This window comes from Bufo gargarizans, chromosome 3, assembly GCF_014858855.1.
Source record: "Bufo gargarizans isolate SCDJY-AF-19 chromosome 3, ASM1485885v1, whole genome shotgun sequence".
Classification (NCBI taxonomy): domain Eukaryota; kingdom Metazoa; phylum Chordata; class Amphibia; order Anura; family Bufonidae; genus Bufo; species Bufo gargarizans.
In genome coordinates, this window is record NC_058082.1 from 48,914,436 (window position 1) to 48,936,980 (window position 22,545).

At 46.9% G+C, this 22,545-nt stretch overlaps 1 protein-coding gene across 2 annotated transcripts; it reads left to right on the plus strand.

The window, feature by feature from the left end:
- The first annotated feature begins 127 nt into the window (after positions 1-127).
- Positions 128-21,018, plus strand: NHLRC3 (NHL repeat containing 3). Of its 2 annotated transcripts, none has more exons than XM_044286290.1 (8): positions 128-251; positions 2,347-2,550; positions 5,130-5,282; positions 8,764-8,917; positions 10,053-10,253; positions 10,730-10,821; positions 13,065-13,177; positions 17,961-21,018. In XM_044286290.1, the coding sequence occupies exons 2-8, from the start codon at positions 2,464-2,466 to the stop codon at positions 18,184-18,186; spliced, it is 1,026 nt and encodes a 341-aa protein (XP_044142225.1). In that variant the 5' UTR covers positions 128-251; positions 2,347-2,463; the 3' UTR covers positions 18,187-21,018. The 2 variants fall into 2 exon arrangements, with proteins under 2 accessions (XP_044142225.1, XP_044142226.1); XM_044286291.1 differs by lacking the exon at positions 128-251 and adding an exon at positions 2,115-2,208.
- Positions 21,019-22,545: the final 1,527 nt, after the last annotated feature.

The window sequence follows — 22,545 nt, forward strand, 5'->3', positions numbered from 1 at the left end:
ACCGGGCAGAGGGGGGTGATATTACCTCTGTCTCTATACCATGAATGGAGAACAGTAGTGAAGGTGATTACAGAACCGGTCCACGCTGCCGGGGCCAAAAGAAGCCGCACTGATATCGCATGTAGCAGAACCCCTCAGGGACCCCCATACACATCCAGCCGGCGCTGAGTGATGACGTAGCGGGGAGCTGCAGTCACCTGACACCAGGCGCTAGTTAACCCCTGCGGTCCTGGTCACTTGTGTATACCAAGGTAATGTACATTATAATGTCTATTACTGCTGCTATTAGCTGTGAAACTACAGGTACCAGGAAGCCTCTGACATCAGCTGTAGAACTACAGGGACCAGGAAGCCTCTGACATCAGCTGTAGAACTACAGGGACCGGGAAGCCTCTGACATCAGCTGTAGAACTACAGGGACCGGGAAGCCTCTGACATCAGCTGTAGAACTACAGGGACCGGGAAGCCTCTGACATCAGCTGTAGAACTACAGGGACCGGGAAGCCTCTGACATCAGCTGTAGAACTACAGGGACCGGGAAGCCTCTGACATCAGCTGTAGAACTACAGGTACCGGGAAGCCTCTGACATCAGCTGTAGAACTACAGGGACCGTGAATAGAGATGAGCGAACTTCTGTTTTAAGTTCGGCGTCTAAAGTTCGGGGGCGGGTTAGCGGAGAATCCCGATCTGGAACCGGATATGGATTCCGACTTCCGTTGTGGTCCGTGGTAGCGGAATCAATAATGGCCGATTATTGATTCCGCTACCACGGACCACAACGGAAGTCGGAATCCATATCCGGTTCCAGATCGGGATTCTCCGCTAACCCGCCCCCGAACTTTAGACGCCGAACTTAAAACAGAAGTTCGCTCATCTCTAACCGTGAAGCCTCTGACATCAGCTGTAGAACTACAGGGACCGGGAAGCCTCTGACATCAGCTGTAGAACTACAGGGACCGGGAAGCCTCTGACATCAGCTGTAGAACTACAGGTACCGGGAAGCCTCTGACATCAGCTGTAGAACTACAGGTACCTGGAAGCCTCTGACATCAGCTGTAGAACTACAGGGACCGGGAAGCCTCTGACATCAGCTGTAGAACTACAGGTACCTGGAAGCCTCTGACATCAGCTGTAGAACTACAGGGACCGGGAAGCCTCTGACATCAGCTGTAGAACTACAGGGACCGGGAAGCCTCTGACATCAGCTGTAGAACTACAGGGACCGGGAAGCCTCTGACATCAGCTGTAGAACTACAGGTACCGGGAAGCCTCTGACATCAGCTGTAGAACTACAGGTACCTGGAAGCCTCTGACATCAGCTGTAGAACTACAGGGACCGGGAAGCCTCTGACATCAGCTGTAGAACTACAGGGACCGGGAAGCCTCTGACATCAGCTGTAGAACTACAGGGACCGGGAAGCCTCTGACATCAGCTGTAGAACTACAGGGACCGGGAAGCCACTGACATCAGCTGTAGAACTACAGGGACCGGGAAGCCTCTGACATCAGCTGTAGAACTACAGGGACCGGGAAGCCTCTGATATCAGCTGTAGAACTACAGAGACCGGGAAGCCTCTGACATCAGCTGTAGAACTACAGGGACCGGGAAGCCTCTGACATCAGCTGTAGAACTACAGGGTTCGGGAAGCCTCTGACATCAGCTGTAGAACTACAGGGACCGGGAAGCCTCTGACATCAGCTGTAGAACTACAGGGACCGGGAAGCCTCTGACATCAGCTGTAGAACTACAGGGACCGGGAAGCCTCTGACATCAGCTGTAGAACTACAGGGACCGGGAAGCCTCTGACATCAGCTGTAGAACTACAGGGACCGGGAAGCCTCTGACATCAGCTGTAGAACTACAGGGACCGGGAAGCCTCTGACATCAGCTGTAGAACTACAGGGACCGGGAAGCCACTGACATCAGCTGTAGAACTACAGGGACCGGGAAGCCTCTGACATCAGCTGTAGAACTACAGGGACCGGGAAGCCACTGACATCAGCTGTAGAACTACAGGGACCGGGAAGCCACTGACATCAGCTGTAGAACTACAGGTACCTGGAAGCCTCTGACATCAGCTGTAGAACTACAGGTACCTGGAAGCCTCTGACATCAGCTGTAGAACTACAGGTACCGGGAAGCCTCTGACATCAGCTGTAGAACTACAGGGATCGGGAAGCCACTGACATCAGCTGTAGAACTACAGGGACCAGGAAGCCTCTGACATCAGCTGCACCAGATCTGCCACGTGTGAATTCGCCTGTTGTGCAGCAAACCTTGATGTGGCCGACAGGATTGATGGAGAAGTGTTTTCTCTACTTATCCATTGGCTTTTGGTTTGCAGGTGGCGATTCAGTTCATGCCGGGATCACTGATGGGTGCAGTAGTTGATGTGATTACTTGGGCACTGTGGTGAGGAAGCATCAGTGCTATGCCAGCGTAGTCACAGAACAGCTGCACCATGAAGTTCAAATCCAACATCTGCCTGTCTGCCGCCCTGGTCAGCCTGGCCCTGTGTGTGCTGCTGTGGCGGGATGGAAGATATAAGGTGAGTGTCAGGAACACACCGCCGAGGTGCGCTTAAACAGTGAAGAAGCCACAGTGCTCGCACGAGCACCACAGCCTCCTCAAACAGCTGATCAGCGAGGGTGCCGAGAGTCATGCCTAGGGTATTCCCACAATAACGATATTAAGAAATTTATCGTAATAACGATATATATCGTGATAAATGCCCATTTAGAATAAAAAACACTCAAAACATGTACTTGTGTTTCCTTGTTGCCCCCATACAGTAATATCTCTTAGTCCCGTCCCGTCCCCAATCTGATGAGGCGACCTCCCTGCTCCTCCATTCATTCTCTGTGGGAGTGCTGGACATAACATCTTCGGCGCTCCCATAGAAAATGGGACATGCTAGCGGAAAACAGTAATAAGTGGGTTGTTCAGAGTGCGCCCATCGTAGGTGCACATTGTCAGGAAGGGCACACTGGCATCCTAAACATGCCTTTCAGCCAAATAAAACATTGGGGGTCATTTACTAAAGACTGGGTCTTAGTCCCTACACACTGCAGCCATATTACCGCAATCCCAGAGCACAGCGACTGTTATCTCAGCCCCGGCCTCTCCGCGCAGCAGTCCCCGGAGCACAGCGACTGTTATCTCAGCCCCGGCCTCTCCACGCAGCAGTCCCCGGAGCACAGCGACTGTTATCTCAGCCCCGGCCTCTCCGCGCAGCAGTCCCCGGAGCACAGCGACTGTTATCTCAGCCCCGGCCTCTCCACGCAGCAGTCCCCGGAGCACAGCGACTGTTATCTCAGCCCTGGCCTCTCCGCGCAGCAGTCCCCGGAGCACAGCGACTGTTATCCAGCGTCGGTCTCCTGGCTCCAGGGGTTTACAGCCGCTAGATGCCTTTGTGACGTAATGGACCTGAGATGACGTTATGCCCCCGTGACTAGGGTTGTCACAACATCAAAATTTTGATTAGATCTTAATCCCATAAAAAAGTATTGCAATATTTGATACCACGAAAAAAAAAAAAAAAAATTCTCTGGGGTACTGCCGGCGGGTGTACATGCATTTGGGAGGTGACAGGTTCCCTTTAATATTTTACTTTTTATTTAGTAACTATTAGCCCACTTAGAGGCTAGAACCCTTGTCCTTTTCACCCTGATAGGTCCTATTAACCCTGCTAGAGCTCTAACACTCTCCCTGCTGCCCTGTGCATAGTGCACACAGCAGCAGGGAGCTTACCATGGCAGCCATGGCTTCAGAGCCCCGTGGTTTCACTGCTGGGGCTCCGATTGGAAGTTGCCACTGTCACCAATGAAGATAATACTGGGTTAAGGGGGGACGAGGCCGATGCGCCGCCAATGATTAAAATACTTGGGGGGGGGGGGGGGGAAGGGGCGCACTTCACCACCAATAAATATAATTAACCCTTTAATAAAAATGGAGGCGGCGAGTGCCGGCTGTATCACACAGTTGGCACCTGGCCTCAATGACAGGGGTCCCGCTGAACCGTGTCAATTAACCCCTCAGGTGCCGCACCTGAGAGGGGTTAATTGACGGGTTTCGAGGGATCGCCATGTTCTGTCATTGAGGCCGGGTGCTGGCTGTGTGATACGGCCGGCAGCCGCCATCTCCATTTGTATTAACAGGTTAATTATATTCATTGGTGGCGCAGTGCGACCACCCCCCCCCAGTATTATATTCATTGGTGGTGCAGTGCGACCATCCCCCCCCCAGTATTATATTCATTAGTGGCGCAGTGCGACCATCCCCCCAGTATTATATTCACTGGTGGTGCAGCGGCCACAGCCTCTCCTCCTCACTGCTATTTTCATTGTCTGGGGGGCACAGTGGCGTGCGCCCAACATTTTAGAGGCAGTCAGCACTCAAGTGCGATTGCCCCTATGATGTCACAAAAATACACCGGTAATTAAGAAACTGCGATATTGCTGTTTCTTAATACCGCGGTATATCGTGAATACCGGTATATCGCCCAATTCTAGTCGGACCCCCACCAATCTGATATTAATAACTTAGGCCTCTTGCACATGACTGTATGGCTTTTTCAGTATTTTGCGGTCCGCGAAAAATTACGGATGACGTCCGTGTCCATTCCGTTTTTCACAGAACAGCTGGCCCCTGATAGAACAGTACTATCCTTGTCCGTTATGCGGACAATAATAGGACATGTTCTATTTTTTTAATTGAAATACGTATACAGAAGGCATACGGAGTACCTTCCGTTTTGAATGGTTCCGTGTATGGACCGTACACAGAACGCAAAAAACGGAACGTAAACGGAAAAAAAAAATGTTTGTGTGAACGAGCCCTTATCCTGAGGATAGGTCATCAGTGTACTAGCTCTGCACAACCCCTATAATATTTCCCCTAGTTACACCTCACCCTTGATATACTCAGGATAGCCCATCAATATCAGATTGGTGAGGTCTGATCCTGAGACCGATCTCATCCGTGGAACGAATAACCTGAACTAAATTGGGACACATTTCTTCATTCTAATTGTCATTACGGTCACTGAGCTTGTATTGTGTCAGGCATTGCTGGTTTATCGGGGTGCACATAGTCATGTGTGAATGTGGCGGTATTTTACTTCCATAGGCCCGGGCGAAATCAGTCTTTAATTTCCTAAGACCAACGTCACGACAGCTCTACAAACTGGACGCCGGCTGGCCAAGAAGCCCTGGGGGAATTACAGGAGTGCCCTATGACGTCGCTGTGGATCACCTGAACTCACTGGTTTATGTCGCTCAGGTATTTCATATCTTCTATTAAAAGGTTTGACCATTTTCTATCACTTCAGCTGAGAACAGGACACATGTGCAGCCAGTAATAAGCATTATTAAACTACTGCCACTGATGTCCATTAGTTTAATAAGAATAATTCCTGCTCAAACGCGGGCCCCCTCCTCAACTCTGTGCAGGCGCTGCATCAGGAACATGACTACTGATGCAGAATCCCGTCATTGGCCTCCACCGTAGGCCAAACCTGCCGATTTCAGTGAGACTGGCCGACCATCTAATGTACATGGGTGTGTCCTGACAGCAGAAGAAGGGTCAGGCATGTCCGTTTTAAGCATGTCCAATCAGTGGCGGATCCAGAGCCTGGTCTCGGGAGGGGCACTTTCAGATTATTTTCTGTCCGCCGCCACAAAACGGTGCTTATAGAACAATGGTGCTTATAGAACAGACTACACAGTGTAGGCTATATGTGTATAACAAACATATTTCACATGAACACTCACATTTACTTGGCTTGGCCCTTGGGGATCTCGGACGCCACCTTCACACTTTGGCCGGGGGCTCGGCGGAGCTGATGTTGTGTTTTATCCTAATGAGAAAGATTTCATAATAAGTATTTGGAGAAAGGGCAGAGGGATAGCAGAGCAGGGAGAGGCTGGTTCTGCTACTAGGGGGCTCATACCATAGGGGAGTAATAAAGCCCACCATAATGCCCCCCCCCCCCCCCCCCCCAGTAGAAATAATTCTCCTTATAATGTGACAGTGCAAAAAATACCCCCTTGTAATGCCCCCAGTTGAGCTAATGTCCCCATAGTGCCCCCATAATGTGCCAGTATAAAATACCCCTATATAGTGCCCCTTGTAAATGACCCCATAGTGCTCCACACCCTCCTTCCTCCTAGTGCCCCCCATAATGTACCAGTATAAAATGCTCCAGTAGATGCCCTCAGTGTCCCCCATAATTTGCAAGTATAAAATACCCCTTCTAAGTGCCCCCCGTAGATGACCCCATAGTACTCCTCTCCCCCCTTCCCCATAGTACCCACCATAATGTGTCCCAGTATAAAATTGTACTGTACAGAGAGCCCATATAAAATACCCCTTCTTTGTGGCCTCAGTAGATGCCCCTATAGTGCCCCCAATCATGTGCCAGTAATAATAGCCCCCCCCCCTATGCCAGTAATAATAGCCCCCAGTAATAATAGCCCCCCTGTGCCAGTAATAGCAGCCCCCAGTAATAACAGCCCCCCTGTGCCAGTAATAACAGCCCCCAGTAATAAGAGCCCCTCTGTGCCAGTAATAACAGCCCCCCTGTGCCAGTAATAACAGCCCCCAGTAATAAGAGCCCCTCTGTGCCAGTAATAACAGCCCCCCTGTGCCAGTAATAACAGCCCCCAGTAATAACAGCCCCTCTGTGCCAGTAATAACAGCCCCCAGTAATAAGAGCCCCTCTGTGCCAGTAATAACAGCCCCCCTGTGCCAGTAATAACAGCCCCCAGTAATAACAGCCCCTCTGTGCCAGTAATAACAGCCCCCCTGTGCCAGTAATAACAGCCCCCAGTAATAACAGCCCCTCTGTGCCAGTAATAACAGCCCCCAGTAATAACAGCCCCTCTGTGCCAGTAATATCAGCCCCTCTGAGCCAGTAATAAGAGCCCCCAGTAATAACAGCCCCCAGTATTAAGAGCCCCTCTGTGCCAGTAATAAGAGCCCCCAGTAATAACAGCCCCTCTGTGCCAGTAATAACAGCCCCCAGTAATAACAGCCCCTCTGTGCCAGTAATATCAGCCCATCTGAGCCAGTAATAAGAGCCCCCAGTAATAACAGCCCCCAGTATTAAGAGCCCCCCTTTGCCAGTAATAAGAGCCCCCCTTTGCCAGTAATAAGAGCCCCCCTTTGCCAGTAATAAGAGCCCCCCTTTGCCAGTAATAAGAGCCCCCCTTTGCCAGTAATAACAGCCCCCAGGTGCCAGTAAAAGTATTGTATATAATGGAAAAAACACACATACTTACCTCCATGTCAGCGATGCGATGCAGGCCTCTTCTGGCCTGTGTCCCACGCTGTATGGCTCAGGCGGCGCGATGATGTCCTCCGGTCCTATTTTCCTTTAGTTTTTAGGTATAGCTACATAAATATTCTTCATTTACAAATCCACTAGACATTTTGGATAAAGAGTGAACATAAGATCATTGAATGTATTCATTTTATTATTATGCCTAATGGATACAACAATGGACAGGAAATGACCTCATTCTTTGGCCTCTGCTCCCCTCCCCTAAGGAGGATGACCCCATATCATGTGTTTGTATTCCCCTATATAAGTTCGTCCTTTTCTGTTATATGTATATGCTCTTGAAAAAGGGATTTATTCCCAAAACGCGTCGAGCTGAACTAATAAAAGACTTCCTCATATATTGGAGCCCCGGTGTCATCCTTTTGGGGACCAGGAAGCTATCATTACATCTTGTGAAGCGATCTCGGCGGGGGAGGTTGAGGTGTAGGTGTCTTGAGCTTTATCCTATGCCCTCCTTCCCGGTAAAGTAAGCGCAGCCTTTCGCCAAGATACTAATAGTGTAATCCACTATAATTTTATTGGTAACACTGGAGTTTATGTGGCGCCCCCTGGGTATTATCAGGACACCTGAGAAACCCGGCTCACCAACAATTTTAATTTTATTTTCGCCTCAGTCCACCAGTGGGTACTGAATTCTTTCTCCCCCTTTTTTAGGGGGGTTTGGGGAGCTGACTATCTTTCTCCACTAATCTTTAGCAGTTTTCTCTGTCCTCCTTTCACACCATTTTGTGGTCATCCCTTGGCGATTTTTCTGTACATCCGTGCAGAATACTCCATCTCCTTTTTTTTTTCTCTTTGCATAGACTCGGTAGAAGTCAGAAGAAACGGTTTACATCCTTTACAAAAACGCATCCACCTTGTAAGGACGGAACATGACTCCAGTGTGAACAGAGCCTCGTTGGTTTCTTGTTAAAGGGGTTCTGCAGTTTGTTTAAACTGATGATCTATCCTCTGGATAGATCATCAGCATCTGATCGGCGGGGGTCCGACACCCGGGACCCCCGCCGATCAGCTGTTTGAGAAGGCAGCTGCGCCGTGGCCTTCTCGCTGTTTACCGCAGGCCCAGTGACGTCACGACTAGTATCAACTGGCCTGGGCGGGCTACTCTCCATTCAAGTGAACAGAGCTTAGTCGCGCCCAGGCCAGTTGATACTAGTCATGACGTCACTCTGCCTGCAGTAAACAGCAAGAAGGCCGCGGCGCTGCTGCCTTCTCAAACAGCTGATCTGCGGGGGGGTCCCGGGTGTCGGACCCCCGCCAATCAGAAGCTCATGATCTATCCAGAGGCTAGATCATCAGTTTAAAAAAACTGCAGAACCCCTTTAAATAGCAGCAAAGGGACATGTTCTTGTAAAAAATAAATATATATATAAATAACTAGACTATTGCTATTCTAATATCGCATTTGTGTTGCCCTAGAGAGGGGACAATGTGTCCAAAGTGCTGGTCTTTACAGAGGACGGATACTTCAAGGCCGCCTGGAAAACACACACACTTGAGATGCCTCATGGTATATTTGCAGTGACTGATGAGAAAAACGTAAAGTCCATCTGGATAACGGACGTGGGGCAAGGTAAGTGCACTTATGTCTGGGATGAGGCAGCCCTTTAAAGGGCTTTCCTGAGATGATTTAACTGATCGGCTATCCTCAGGATAGGTCATCAGTATCTGATTAGGGGTGGTCTGACACCCAGGACCCCGCCGATTAGCTGTTTGAGAATGCACCTGTGCTGTGAAGAGGCTGCTGCTTTCACCACAGTGCCGCTGTCAGACCCTGATCGATCAGATATTGATTACCTGCCCTTGATCACTGGACATGTTTACAGGGGACAGTGATCAGCGATCATCAGCCCAAGAGAAAGGCCCTTTAGACATTCATGGCAGATCCACAGGATATGTAATAAAAGTCTGGTAGATGTAGGTCCCATCAGGTGAATGGAGAGAGATGTGCATGGGCGACCACTTCTCCTGTTCTGGTCTCAGTGGTGGGACCCCCATGTATCAGTCATTTATGGAAAATATGCCATAACATCTAAGATAGGAAAACCCACCCTATACGAAACTGAAAGAGAATCAAATAGGACAGTGGGGAGGTTCTAATCATTGATCCTCACAAATCTAATGGTCCGTGCTAAAATAATCTGTTACCATGATCCTGGACTATTATCTGCAGTAATAGATGAGTAGATGAAAATAAGGAGTCCAGATCCTTTTTTTTTTTTTTTTTTTTTTTTTTTTTTTTTAAATAACTGACCCCCTTCCCTATTGTTAGCTCTCAAAGCTGCGCTGAAATATACAGTCCGGACTGTGTATGCACAGCAGTCCCGACATTACATTTCAGTGCAGCTTTAAAGGGGTTGTGCACCATTGCTGGGTTTGGCTGGCTCCCCCACTTTGGCAAACCTGCAAAGAGAAGCATACTTACCTGCCTCCCAGTGCTGGCTCCCGGCTTCTTCTCTTCCCGGCCTCCGCTTCTCCGCCTGGCTCCCAGGATGTAAACTTCCCCTCTGATGCTGCTTTTGTCCAGGAAAACCAAAAATCGGACAATGTAAATGATAGCAGTCAGATCCTTTTGTTTCCTCATTTCTTCTACTTGATGTAAGTCCTGTAAGCAGGTCCTGATACTGTGTGCACAGAGCGCAGTACTGACTGCATTACGTTGTGGGGGTTTTATCACGTAATAGCTTTCTTGTCCTTACCTTCTGCAGGACCTTATGGACACACGGTAAAACAGTACTCTCCATCTGGAGTGCTCCTTAAAACCCTGGGGACACCAGGTATAGCCGGCTCTCGTCTGAGTCCCCTCCAGTTCGATCAGCCTGCAGACATTTTCATTAAGGAGGAAGATGAAATCTATATCGTGGATGGAGATGGAGGGATGAACAACAGACTTCTCAAGCTGACGGATGGTACGTCTTTAGATTCTCCTTTTGATGGGACTGAGAGGTTGCACCATCTGGAGAACCCCCTCCTCAAATCTAAAAGGTCCAGGCAGCTGTTAGAAGTAGGTGTGCGTTTCTAGAGAGAAATTGTAGGGTTGTGTGGTGCCCTTTCAAATACATAGGCAGGACATGATCAGGGCTTGTCTTCATTGCAGTGCTCTCCACTTAGGCTAATGGTGGGAAGTGAGAGTGGAGACCCCCATATGATCTCCATATCATATAATAGGGCATATAGAAAGGATTTGGACCAATGAGATGACCCCTTTAAGCTGCTCCTCTGATCTTGTATCTACAATTATTTTAAGTCAGATGGATAAAGAACCCGCAGATCATATGGATTATTGCTGGTGTATATGGTGACAGAGTCCCTTTAAGTGGAATTCTAAGGGATCTGCTCCATACATTTCTTTTTTATGTCTTATAACGCTTTGATTTTGTTTTAGACTTCAGCTTGCAGTGGACTCTGGGAGGTAATGGAACGAAACCTTCCCAATTGTACATACCTCACAGCGTGGCCATGGATGATGTTGGTCGTGTAAGTATATATGATATTCATCTTATGCTTCACATAGTAAATGGATTAATATAGGTGTAAACTATAGTTACTACTTGGTTCTTTCTACATTTTGCTAATATCTATCTTTTTCAGTATAACTTTTAATAACTTTTCCAATTACACTCACTGGCAAAATAACACACCCAGATAGAAATTAAAGGATTGTGTTATGTCTCAGGCAGATAGGTATATGATCACAGGTGTGGTCGGATTAGACACTGGGTCTTGCCACAAGAGTGTAAAAGTTTTTCCCCTGTGCCCTTTAAAGAGGCTCTCAGAGGTTACTTTTGAGTAGTGTACCACTTGGTGAGGGATTGTTGCTCACTAGCCATGCCTCTACAACAGTGTTTCACAACTCCAGTCCTCCGGGCCCACCTCTCGGTCATGATTTGAGAAGATCCCACAGAATGAATTCCTGGGGTAAGTCCTGATGCACTGACACTAATTATATCACCTGCACAATTCTGAGGAAATCCTGAAAACATGACCGGCAGGTGGGTCCTGAGGACCGGAGTTGAGGAACACTGCTCTACAACATACATTTTGCCCAGTTCCCAGACTTGCACACCCCTGTCACTGCCCGGACTATTTGCAGGTGTTTAGTAAAAGGACATATGATGTCATGGCACCCATTTCATGTCCTGCCATTGACTGGACAACCACCATTGCCTTTGTTTGCAGTGGTGTCATGAACTAGAAACTGTGGATTGATACCGTATCGTCTTTAGCAACAAATCCATATTGTGCTTAGGATCTGACGATGGTTGGGTTTCAGTATGGAGGCCTTGTGGTGAGCATCTCAATCCTGCCTTTGCTGTGGAGTGCCCCACCTTTCCTTGGCCTGCCCATTCACCAGATTTATTGCAAATTGACCATTTATGGGACCAGCTGGGACGCCAGCTACAGCAATCTAAGGCCTCTTTCACACTACCGTTTTTTTTCCGTTTTGCGGTCCGTTTTTTGCGGTCCGTATACGGTCCGTATACGGAACCATTCATTTCAATGGTTCCGCAAAAAAAACGGAATGTGTTCCGTATGCATTCCGTTTCCGTATTTCAGTTTTTCCGTTCCGTTGAAAGATAGAACATGTCCTATATTTGGCCGCAAATCACGGTCCGTGGCTCCATTCAAGTCAATGGGTCCGCAAAAAAAACGGAACACATACGGAAATGCATCCGTATGTCTTCCGTTTCCGTTCCGTTTTTTCTGAACCATCTATTGAAAATGTTATGCCCAGCCCAATTTTTTCTATGTAATTACTGTATACTGTATATGCCATACGGAAAAACGGAACGGAACAACGGAACGGAAACGGAACCACAACGGAAGCAAAAAAACGGAACAACGGATCCGTGAAAAACGGACCGCAAAACACTGAAATGGACATACTGTAGTGTGAAAGAGGCCTAAGAGTGTGCAGGACCTACAGACCCGGCTGTAACATCTGTGGGCAAATATGCTGCAGGATACCATACAGAACCTGTGTACCTCCATGCTGTATATGAGGCATGCTCAACCTGCTGCCCTCCAGATGTTCTAAAACTGCAACTCCCACCATGCCCTGCTGTAGGCTGATAGCTGTAAACTGTCCGGGAATGATGGGAGTTGTAGTTTTGCAACAGCTGAAGGGCCCCAGGTTAAGCATGCCTGCTGTATCTCATCTTGTATCCAAGCTTGAGGCGGCCCAACACAATGGTCAGGAGGGGAACCTATGGACTTTTTGTGGACATGCTCTGTGACCTATGCAGAGGTCATTGTACAAGGAAAGAATAGGACATGTTTTTTTTTTTTTTTGGCGGGGCTGCACTCCGGAAATGCAGATGCGGAGAGCACATAGTTCCGGCCCCATAGAGAATAAATGGGTCTGCACCTGTCAGCGGACCCATTTGCTGGCGTGTGAATGGACCCTAATCCTGAACTTTAGAAGTGCCTCCCAATCTACCCCACCCGAGTAAAATCTCTACATTCACCCCTGTCCCATCAGTTTGATTGTTCAAGGGCTATATTGGAAACAAAATGGATTTTATTTAAGTATATGGTTGAGTAATTGGTCAAGTGTAACCTTTGCTTATCCGCTTGCACAGAAGTTTTTTATGACGGCAAAAAGACTGATCTCCTCTAGTTCTCATTTTCATGTACCGTGAGGATGCATCCATAGAGTTGTCACCTTTCTCACCTACTTCCACTGTCACCTATTTGTATTTGTCTATATATATATATAGATCTGGGTGGCAGATCGTGGGAATAAAAGGATACAGGTGTTTGATGCTATGACCGCAGAGTGGATTGGAACCTGGGACAGCTGTTTCTCAGAAGATGGCCCTTATTCAGTCAGGTATGGATGCCCCTCCTAAAATATACACTCAGTTCATTGTAAAAATGTTGCAGATAAAGGGGGTCATTTATTAAGACCTGCGTTTTAGACACCGTTCTTAATATCCCCTGTAGCTGGCGGTGGATCCCTGTAGCTGGCGGTGGAGTTATTTGGAGGCACCAGCTTCTACATATAAAACCGCTTTCTTGTAGGGCTGCACGATAAATCGAAAAAATTATCGAATCGCGATAATCGGCAAATGCGATATGGCGATTTGGCCGACCCGAAAATGCAGCGATTATATATAAAGGGGCCCTGGGCACATAACTGCCTTTTGCGTGTAAAGTGTTATACTAGTGTGTGTGTGTGGGTGAAACAATCTCTCTCCTAACAGGTCCGGCCTCTGTACTCACTATGAATGCAATGCTCTGCAGCGAACGGCAGCGAGGTGGCCGGCCGTCACTTAGTAACGCTCCTCCCACTTCAGGAAGCAGGAGTTACTAAGTGACGCCAGTCACGCGCCGGCCGGCCACCTCGCTGCAGTGCATTGCATTCATAGTGAGTACAGAGGCCGGACCTGTTAGGACAGATATTGTTTCACCCACACACACACACACACACACACACACACACACTAGTAAAACACTTTACACGCAAAAGGCAGTTATGTGCCCAGTTTAGAACACATGAGGGGGACCAGCATAAGATGCTATATGTCTTAAGCTGGCCCCCCTCATGGCCTTTGTGTCCTCCACACATCCCCCATATAACAGCGCCCTCCACAGATCCCCCATATAACAGCGTCCTCCACAGATCCCCCACAACACAGCGTCCTCCACAGATCCCCCATATAACAGCACCCTCCACATAACAGCGTCCTCCACAGATCCCCCACATAACAGCGTCCTCCACAGATCCCCCATATAACAGCGTCCTCCACAGATCCCCCACAACACAGCGTCCTCCACAGATCCCCCACAACACAGCGACCTCCACAGATCCCCCATATAACAGCACCCTCCACAGATCCCCCACATAACAGCGTCCTCCACAGATCCCCATATAACAGCACCCTCTACAGATCCCCCACATAACAGCGCCCTCCACAGATCCCCCATATAACAGCGTCCTCCACAGATCCCCCACAACACAGCGTCCTCCACAGATCCCCCACATAACAGCACCCTCCACAGATCCCCCACATAACAGCGCCCTCCACAGATCCCCCACATAACAGCGTCCTCCACAGATCCCCATATAACAGCACCCTCCACAGATCCCCCACAACACAGCGTCCTCCACAGATCCCCCATATAACAGCACCCTCCACAGATCCCCCACATAACAGCGCCCTCCACAGATCCCCCACATAACAGCGTCCTCCATAGATCCCCCATATAACAGCGCCCTCCACAGATCCCCCACAACACAGCGTCCTCCACAGATCCCCCACATAACAGCGTCCTCCACAGATCCCCCACATATCAGCGTCCTCCACAGATCCCCCACATAACAGCGTCCTCCACAGATCCCCCACAGATCCCCCACATAACAGCGTCCTCCACAGATCCCCCACATAACAGCGTCCTCCACAGATCCCCCACATAACAGCGTCCTCCACAGATCCCCCACATAACAGCGTCCTCCACAGATCCCCCACATAACAGCGTCCTCCACAGATCCCCCACATAACAGCGTCCTCCACAGATCCCCCACATAACAGCGTCCTCCACAGATCCCCCACATAACAGCGTCCTCCACAGATCCCCCACATAACAGCGTCCTCCACAGATCCCCCACATAACAGCGTCCTCCACAGATCCCCCACATAACAGCGTCCTCCACAGATCCCCCACATAACAGCGTCCTCCACAGATCCCCCACATAACAGCGTCCTCCACAGATCCCCCACATAACAGCGTCCTCCACAGATCCCCCACATAACAGCGTCCTCCACAGATCCCCCACATAACAGCGTCCTCCACAGATCCCCCACATAACAGCGTCCTCCACAGATCCCCCACATAACAGCGTCCTCCACAGATCCCCCACATAACAGCGTCCTCCACAGATCCCCCACATAACAGCGTCCTCCACAGATCCCCCACATAACAGCGTCCTCCACAGATCCCCCACAGATCCCCCATATAACAGCGTCCTCCACAGATCCCCCATATAACAGCACCCTCCACAGATCCTCCACAACACAGCGTCATCCACAGATCCCCCATAACTATGTCATACCCAGCCGCGTCAGCGGCTCATATGGGAAAATTCAAGCAAATAGACCTCTAGCACAATTCCTTTAAAATATCGCATCGCATATCGTTATCGCAATTTTTTGGGGCCCTAATCGCAATCGCACAAAATTCCCATATCGTGCAGCCCTACTTCCTTGCTGTCTTTTTAGACCATTTTCTACGCCTAAACCAGACATAGAAAGTGATAAATGAAATGGGCCACCTATGCCATGCCTACTTTTTTAGACTGGGCATGAGCAGAGAAAAGTCACAGATTGTGCCGCAAAGGACCTTTGTCCTGCAATCTGCGCCAGAAATACGCCTCATTTAGGTTTATTTCTGGCTAATAAATGACCCCTAAAGATCTTTTCAGATAAAATCTCGGATATTGCAAGCTGTAGTGTTGTGAAGAGCTTGGTACTCGGCGGGCGCCATCTGCCAGCAGTTAAAATTGTTTCAGAATGTAAACCATCCTTATGTCTCGTGTAATAAAAAGAAATCAGACTTGAAACTGCAATGTGTACAGCGTGTCAGTGCACAGACGATACATTAGGCATATCTGTGGCATCTCTGTATTTAGGCATTTACGAGAACTTAAAATATACAGTAATGGTGGCTCACTTCTAGTAGCAGAATTGAGGCTGTGCTCAGTCCGAAGAAGCTAACCCAAAGCTTCGGGGTAGTAGAATTAAAAATGGAATAAATGGACGGTGCTCGCAACAAATGGGATCTGTGGATATTATTTATTAGGTTATAAGGATAAGGGAGTTTAAAAATACCGGATGGTAATTAACATATTGTGGTATATCTATTCTGTATGGTTTTAATAAAAGTTAGGATGTGCGCACTCCTTAGAGAATAAATAGTAAATAGATAGATAAACATTGGTTCCTATAAAATATGTTAATTTATGTCTGTAAAAAGATGTAAATTAATGTCCATATAAAAGGAAGATAAATATTAATTGATGTCCATATGTAAATTTATGTCCATATAAAAATTCATATAGTCCATGTAAAAGAAAGTCCATATAATCGAGAATTCATATAATCAGGAGTTCATATAATCAAAAGAGGGTCCTTAAAAAAATTCATAAAAAATTCATATAGTTCAAAAATTATAAAAAGTTCATATAGTTCAAAAATTATAAAGAGAAGCAAAACTGGATTAAATATATAAGAAAATCACAAAAGGCAGTTCATATAAATGATTGGATGGTCCCAATATTGGTCTCTTTGAATATAAAATGATTGGTGATCCCATATAATAAAAGAGTGAATAGGAGTAGTTGTAAATACAAGTGAATAGTTTCTGTATGTGCTCCTATATGCTTAATACAAATGCAAGCTCCCATATAGGAGCATATACAGAAACTATTCACTCTTTTATTATATGGGATCACCAATCATTTTATATTCAAAGAGACTAATATTGAGACCATCCAATCATTTATATGAACTGCCTTTTGTGATTTTCTTATATATTTAATCCAGTTTTGCTTCTCTTTATAATTTTTGAACTATATGAATTTTTTTAAGGACCCTCTTTTGATCATATGAACTCCTGATTATATGAATTCTCGATTATATGGACTATATGAATTCTTATATGGACATAAATTCACATATGGACATCAATTAATATTTATCTTCCTTTTATATGGACATTAATTTACATCTTTTATAGGAACCAATATTTATCTATTTACTATTTATTCTCTAAGGAGTGCGCACATCCTAACTTTTATTAAAACCATACAGAATAGATATACCACAATATGTTAATTACCATCCGGTATTTTTAAACTCCCTTATCCTTATAACCTAATAAATAATATCCATAGATCCCATTTGTTGCATTTTTAAATTTACGAGAACTTGTTTCCATATGATGCAGTTAATGGGTTTTTTGTGGACTTTAAAATGGTTATTCAACCCCTATAATGATCCCCCTAATGCCTGCGCCCCGCATATGGATTATAGTTACTCCGCTACTTGTGTCGCTCCTGATCCCCGATTGGGACGCAGCCAAAATCAGGCCACAACTGGGACGAGCCTCCCTAGTGCCTGGTCACTGCACCTCTGTACACGTGCCTGGTCACTGCACCTCTGTACACGTGCCTGGTCACTGCACCTCTGTGCACGTGCCTGGTCACTGCACCTCTGTGCACGTGCCTGGTCACTGCACCTCTGTGCACGTGCCTGGTCACTGCACCTCTGTGCACGTGCCTGGTCACTGCACCTCTGTGCACGTGCCTGGTCACTGCACCTCTGTGCACGTGCCTGGTCACTGCACCTCTGTGCACGTGCCTGGTCACTGCACCTCTGTGCACGTGCCTGGTCACTGCACCTCTGTGCACGTGCCTGGTCACTGCACCTCTGTGCACGTGCCTGGTCACTGCACCTCTGTGCACGTGCCTGGTCACTGCACCTCTGTGCACGTGCCTGGTCACTGCACCTCTGTGCACGTGCCTGGTCACTGCACCTCTGCTCCCTGCCACAGTTCTCCACTTTAAATCTGCAATAAGAAAGGTTGTAAAATGTGTCATTATTTCCGTCCTCTAGGTTCACATCGGACAAGAAGTATGTTGTCGTGGCCCAGCTGAACATAAGTAGACTGCTTTTCTTGGCTGTACCTCCAGTCGGGGCAATTGGAGACTGCAATGTTGTCAACACCATCCAGATGGCTGATGGGGTCCGACCTCACCTCGTAGATGTCAATGTTGAAACCGGTTCCATATATGTTGCAGAACTTGGTGCTGAACAAGTTCAAAAATATGTGCCCCTTTAAGAAAAAGAGCTATAACTGAGAAGTAACACTAGAACTCTCTAGGATGACGTCTTGAATCCTGCTGGTGCCATTCACTGTAGCTTCTTCTATTTCCTTAACTTTTGTTGAGAAGTCTTTATGATTGTGACCTTTTAAATGTAAGTCTGTTTATGTCATATCCTATGTAAATGTTCAGTCTCCCTTATATTGAGGGAACGCTCTATCAATTCTTTCAATCTCATTTGAAGGAGTTGTCCACTCTTTTGTATATGATGGCCTATCCTCAGGATAGACCATCAAAATCTGATCGTGGGGGTCCAGCACCCAGTACCCCACCATTCAGCTGTTCTGGAGTTTCACGGGCGCTGGAACAACCGCTCAATCCGTTGTGCAGTGGACAGAGCTGATAACTGCAGTGCTGCTCCTTTATTCTAGACTTCATCCACATGCCATGCATTAATCTATTGCTGCTCAGCATCATTTCTAAACCTCTTCTGTTGAGTGGGTCCTTACTCCCTACCTCCTTCACTCACTTCAGTAGGAGCAGTGCTGCAGTTTGACCCCGCCTATCAGTTACTGATGGTCTATCCGCACTTGTAAAGGAGTGGACAACCCCTTTAATAGTTCAGATCTAAGTTTCCACCAAAACTGTCTTGATAGGCCATAATCTTGCAAGTCTCAAAGAGCAAAATGTACTAATCCCCTAGGGGACAAAGGGGTAAAACAACATTTAATAAGAATGTTTCTAAAATAAAATTCTAAAATAAATTGGCGCTAAAGGAGGAACCTCTAAGACAAACAAACATGAGACAGCCCAGCGGGCCTAAACTAGACATGCACAGTATGGTGACAGAAATATATAAAAACAGGAACGTTCTCACCCATGTATGGAGTTAGATGGCGGAATCTCTTTCGTGTTGCTGATGTCAAACGATGGACATTAATCATGTGTCGCCATACCGGAACGGTGCCAGCGTATTCACCCCAGCATAGACAGGAATCTGGAGCCACGGGCCCTAGAAAACCCTACTAGAGGGGCAGGGGCTAATACGCCCTACCTGTCTATACGAGGTACTTGCCCCGCAAGGGGCGTCCCCGTCCGGATACCTATCCCTATTAGGGACGGAATCCCTAGTACACCCTATTCAGGTAACTCCCGACGTGTCACGTTTCATTCAGCAAACTCATCAGGGGAGATGTACATATGTAATGTCAAGCAATGGGGCTTGCATTACAAAACAAAAAAATTGGTAAGGGGAGGATTGATGAAGGATATTCAAGAAAAACACAGGGGGTTGGTCAATCGGACTCAAACCACCTTGAATAACCAAAACAACCCAGTTAGCTTAATTGCAGGCACACCAGTGGGTGATGCCTGCCAGAGTCAAAGTCTGACCCTAGGATATATGCGATCCAATTTGGCTGTCAGCAAGGAGTGCCTACCTGTCAGCGCCTTTCAAATGTAACAAGTCGCGCGCCAGTGTTTCCGATCCGCCCTACTTCCGGTCACGTGACACCGGGTACAGGAAGTCACGTGACCGGTGGAACGCAAGGATGTGGGCCGGCAATCATCGGCGCCGCGTCCCAGAGCCTGCGATGCCAGTGATGATGCTGCAAATCACGTGATAAAGCACATGATCGGACTAAGCTGGCCCTAGAGCGCAGCGCCGCCAATGCGCCACGCCTACGGGGGGAAGAAACGGATTCAAATATAACAACTAAAATTCAGTTGCTCATTTAAGCCCAATGGGGCCATAGTTTTTAAATAGTAAATCCAACGGGTCTCACGCTGAAGGATAGCGCGGTCCCAGTGCCCCCCACGCCTTTGGGGGGAAGATCCGATCGATGTCCATAACTGAGATACGGGCTTTCCCATTGTGGTAATTGTGGATGTGATTAGCCACAGGTGTATCTTTGGCCTTAGATATATCATTTAGATGTTCCCCAATTCGTCTGCAAAACTCGCGGATGGTCTTGCCCACATATCCTCTGCCACACTCACATGTAAGAAGATATATCACTCCGCGGGTTCGGCAATTCATGAAGTGGTGAATGGAGTATTCTTTACCTGTGACTGCACTGCTGAAAACCTTCCCTGATTTTTGGGAGTAAAAGGTCAAGCTTGTTCACTTGGCCTCACTGAGTGTCATACAAGCCTCAAAGAGGAAGACACATATAATGATGAGCCTGTTTTATAGTACGATTACTTTAGTATACCGACCATTATTTTTATCTTGGAAGGTCTCTCCCCTTAAGCCTCATTTCTCCAATTTTTAGGATTCATTCACACTTGAACTTGGGGGAAACTATCTCTCCTTGGGGAGAGCACTTTCATTGGCATGAGGAGTCTTATAAACCATACGTGCTCTTCTGGAATTCTGGGAAGAAATGAATGCAAATGAGCTCTTACCAAGCTCTGCCTCTGATGCCACCAGATGTAAGGCAGCTATCTTACAAGTCAATGTTTAACCCTTTAAATAGGCCTTGAGACATGACTTGGATATATAGGATACCTTACATCTGGTGACATTAGAGACAGAGCTTGTTAGGAGCTCATTTGTATCCCTTCCATTTACACTTAAATACACCCATGCAATAACAAGCTGTTTTGTGGTCCATGTGGTTTAGTATTATGTCCTTCATAATGCATTGCATAACACCCGTAATTAGGTTAATATTCTGCTCTGACCTTAGAAACTTTGCTATCTCCGTCAAGTCATTTTAAGGTATTGTCTGGTACTCGCCTTGTTGTATATAGTTTTTTTGGACATTTCTATTCTTATTTTGGTGAATTCTTATGTATTATTATTTGTACTGGGAAAATATCCAATAAATGGAACAGTCAAGAAATAATAAAAGGTGAAATGTTTGTCATTCTGGATTAAAGGGGCTTTCCATACATCAATCAGACCTTCATCTAAATTTGATTGGTGGAATGGGGTGGGGCCCCATTTCCAGTTCTCAGGTGGCTGCTTGCAGGGTCCTATGCACTGATAAAAGAGGAATCTGTTCCACTTGTTTACAGGATTGTCGGCCAGACCCTCAACAGTCACACTTTTATGGCATGCAGTAAGGGCAGGGGACCATATGCTTGTGAGTCTATAAAGGGGTTGTCCAGGATTAGAAAAAACAGCTTTCTTCCAAAAACAGCACCATCCCTGTCCACAAGTTGTGTATAGTATTGCAGCTTTTTTCCATTGACTCTAATGGGACAAAGCTGTAATAACAGGCACAACCCATGGGCAGGGGCGGTGCTGTTTTTTAAAGAAAGCAGTCATGTTCTTCTAATTCTGAACAACCCCTTGAAGATTTTGGCCTATCCAACCACTAGCAGCATCGGGTAAGTGACTTAAAAACTGTGAAAACACACCTATGGCTGCTCATAGCGGTACTGTCTCACAGAAAATCTACTTTCATCTCATGTCACATTGTGCTGGCTGGGAGTCATCCCGCACTGCTGGCAAGTGTCCGCTGGGAGTGTCCTGGCTTTTTGTCAATTGCCGTAGTGCTATTTAATAGTGAAATCTTCGGGGCCGTGTGTGAGGATATATCTTCTATGCTGCACTCTTTGGACATGCAGTTGCTCAATTATCACATGTGACGAGCTGCTGCCCACCTACAGAAAGGGAAGATAAACGGCTTCAGCAATGTGAGTAAGAACCAAAGAATACTGAAAATTTCAATGAAGAGCTGTCCTTTTGCATTTCTTTTGTTAAATGAATGGTGAACATTACTGCAAACTATTTTTTTAATTTGTGGGATAACACCTTCAGTAACTATGGCATACCTGACATCTGTGCAGCTGCCTCAGCTTGGACAAGTGTTACTGCAGCTTCACCCTTCTTTCTACTTAAGAAAATAAAATCTAGCGCTCTTCAGGGCTAAGTGCAAAAACCTACTTCTTAGGTGATAATTAAAACCAGCGCTAATGCAAAGTGCAAACATGGTGATTTAAAAGCAGAAAATAAACTCTTGTATATGTATGAGTATAAATGTCCTAGGGTAAACTAAGTAGGTACAGGCATCAGCCTAGGAAAATACCTTTTCCCTTCTGTCAGTTTGGACCTACCTACCTACAACACGGGGCCACTTCTTACGATTTTTTTCAGGGGCCACTTCTTACGATTTTTTTCAAGGGCCACTTTTAGTTCCCAATCTGCCCCTGTTGGTAGCAGTCCGAGTGGTCGGGTAACATCCAATCTAACAAGTTATCTCCATCAACAGAATAGGGGATAACTCGATATAACCAGAATACCCCTTAAAGGGTTTCTGTCATGAGAAAAATTGTTATCTAGCCGACTGACATAAGCGATGTGCTAATGTCAGCAGTACATAACAGTATAATTTATAACTCCCTGCCTGCCGCCGTTCTCTCAAAAT

Bases quoted from the DNA above. Each gene is read 5' to 3' on its own strand.
- NHLRC3 (XM_044286290.1), top strand. From the start codon at position 2,464: ATGAAGTTCAAATCCAACATCTGCCTGTCTGCCGCCCTGGTCAGCCTG. The intron at 10,254-10,729 runs GTACGTCTTTAG...ATTTTGTTTTAG, and splicing joins ACTTCTCAAGCTGACGGATG to ACTTCAGCTTGCAGTGGACT. The intron at 13,178-17,960 runs GTATGGATGCCC...TCCGTCCTCTAG, and splicing joins GATGGCCCTTATTCAGTCAG to GTTCACATCGGACAAGAAGT.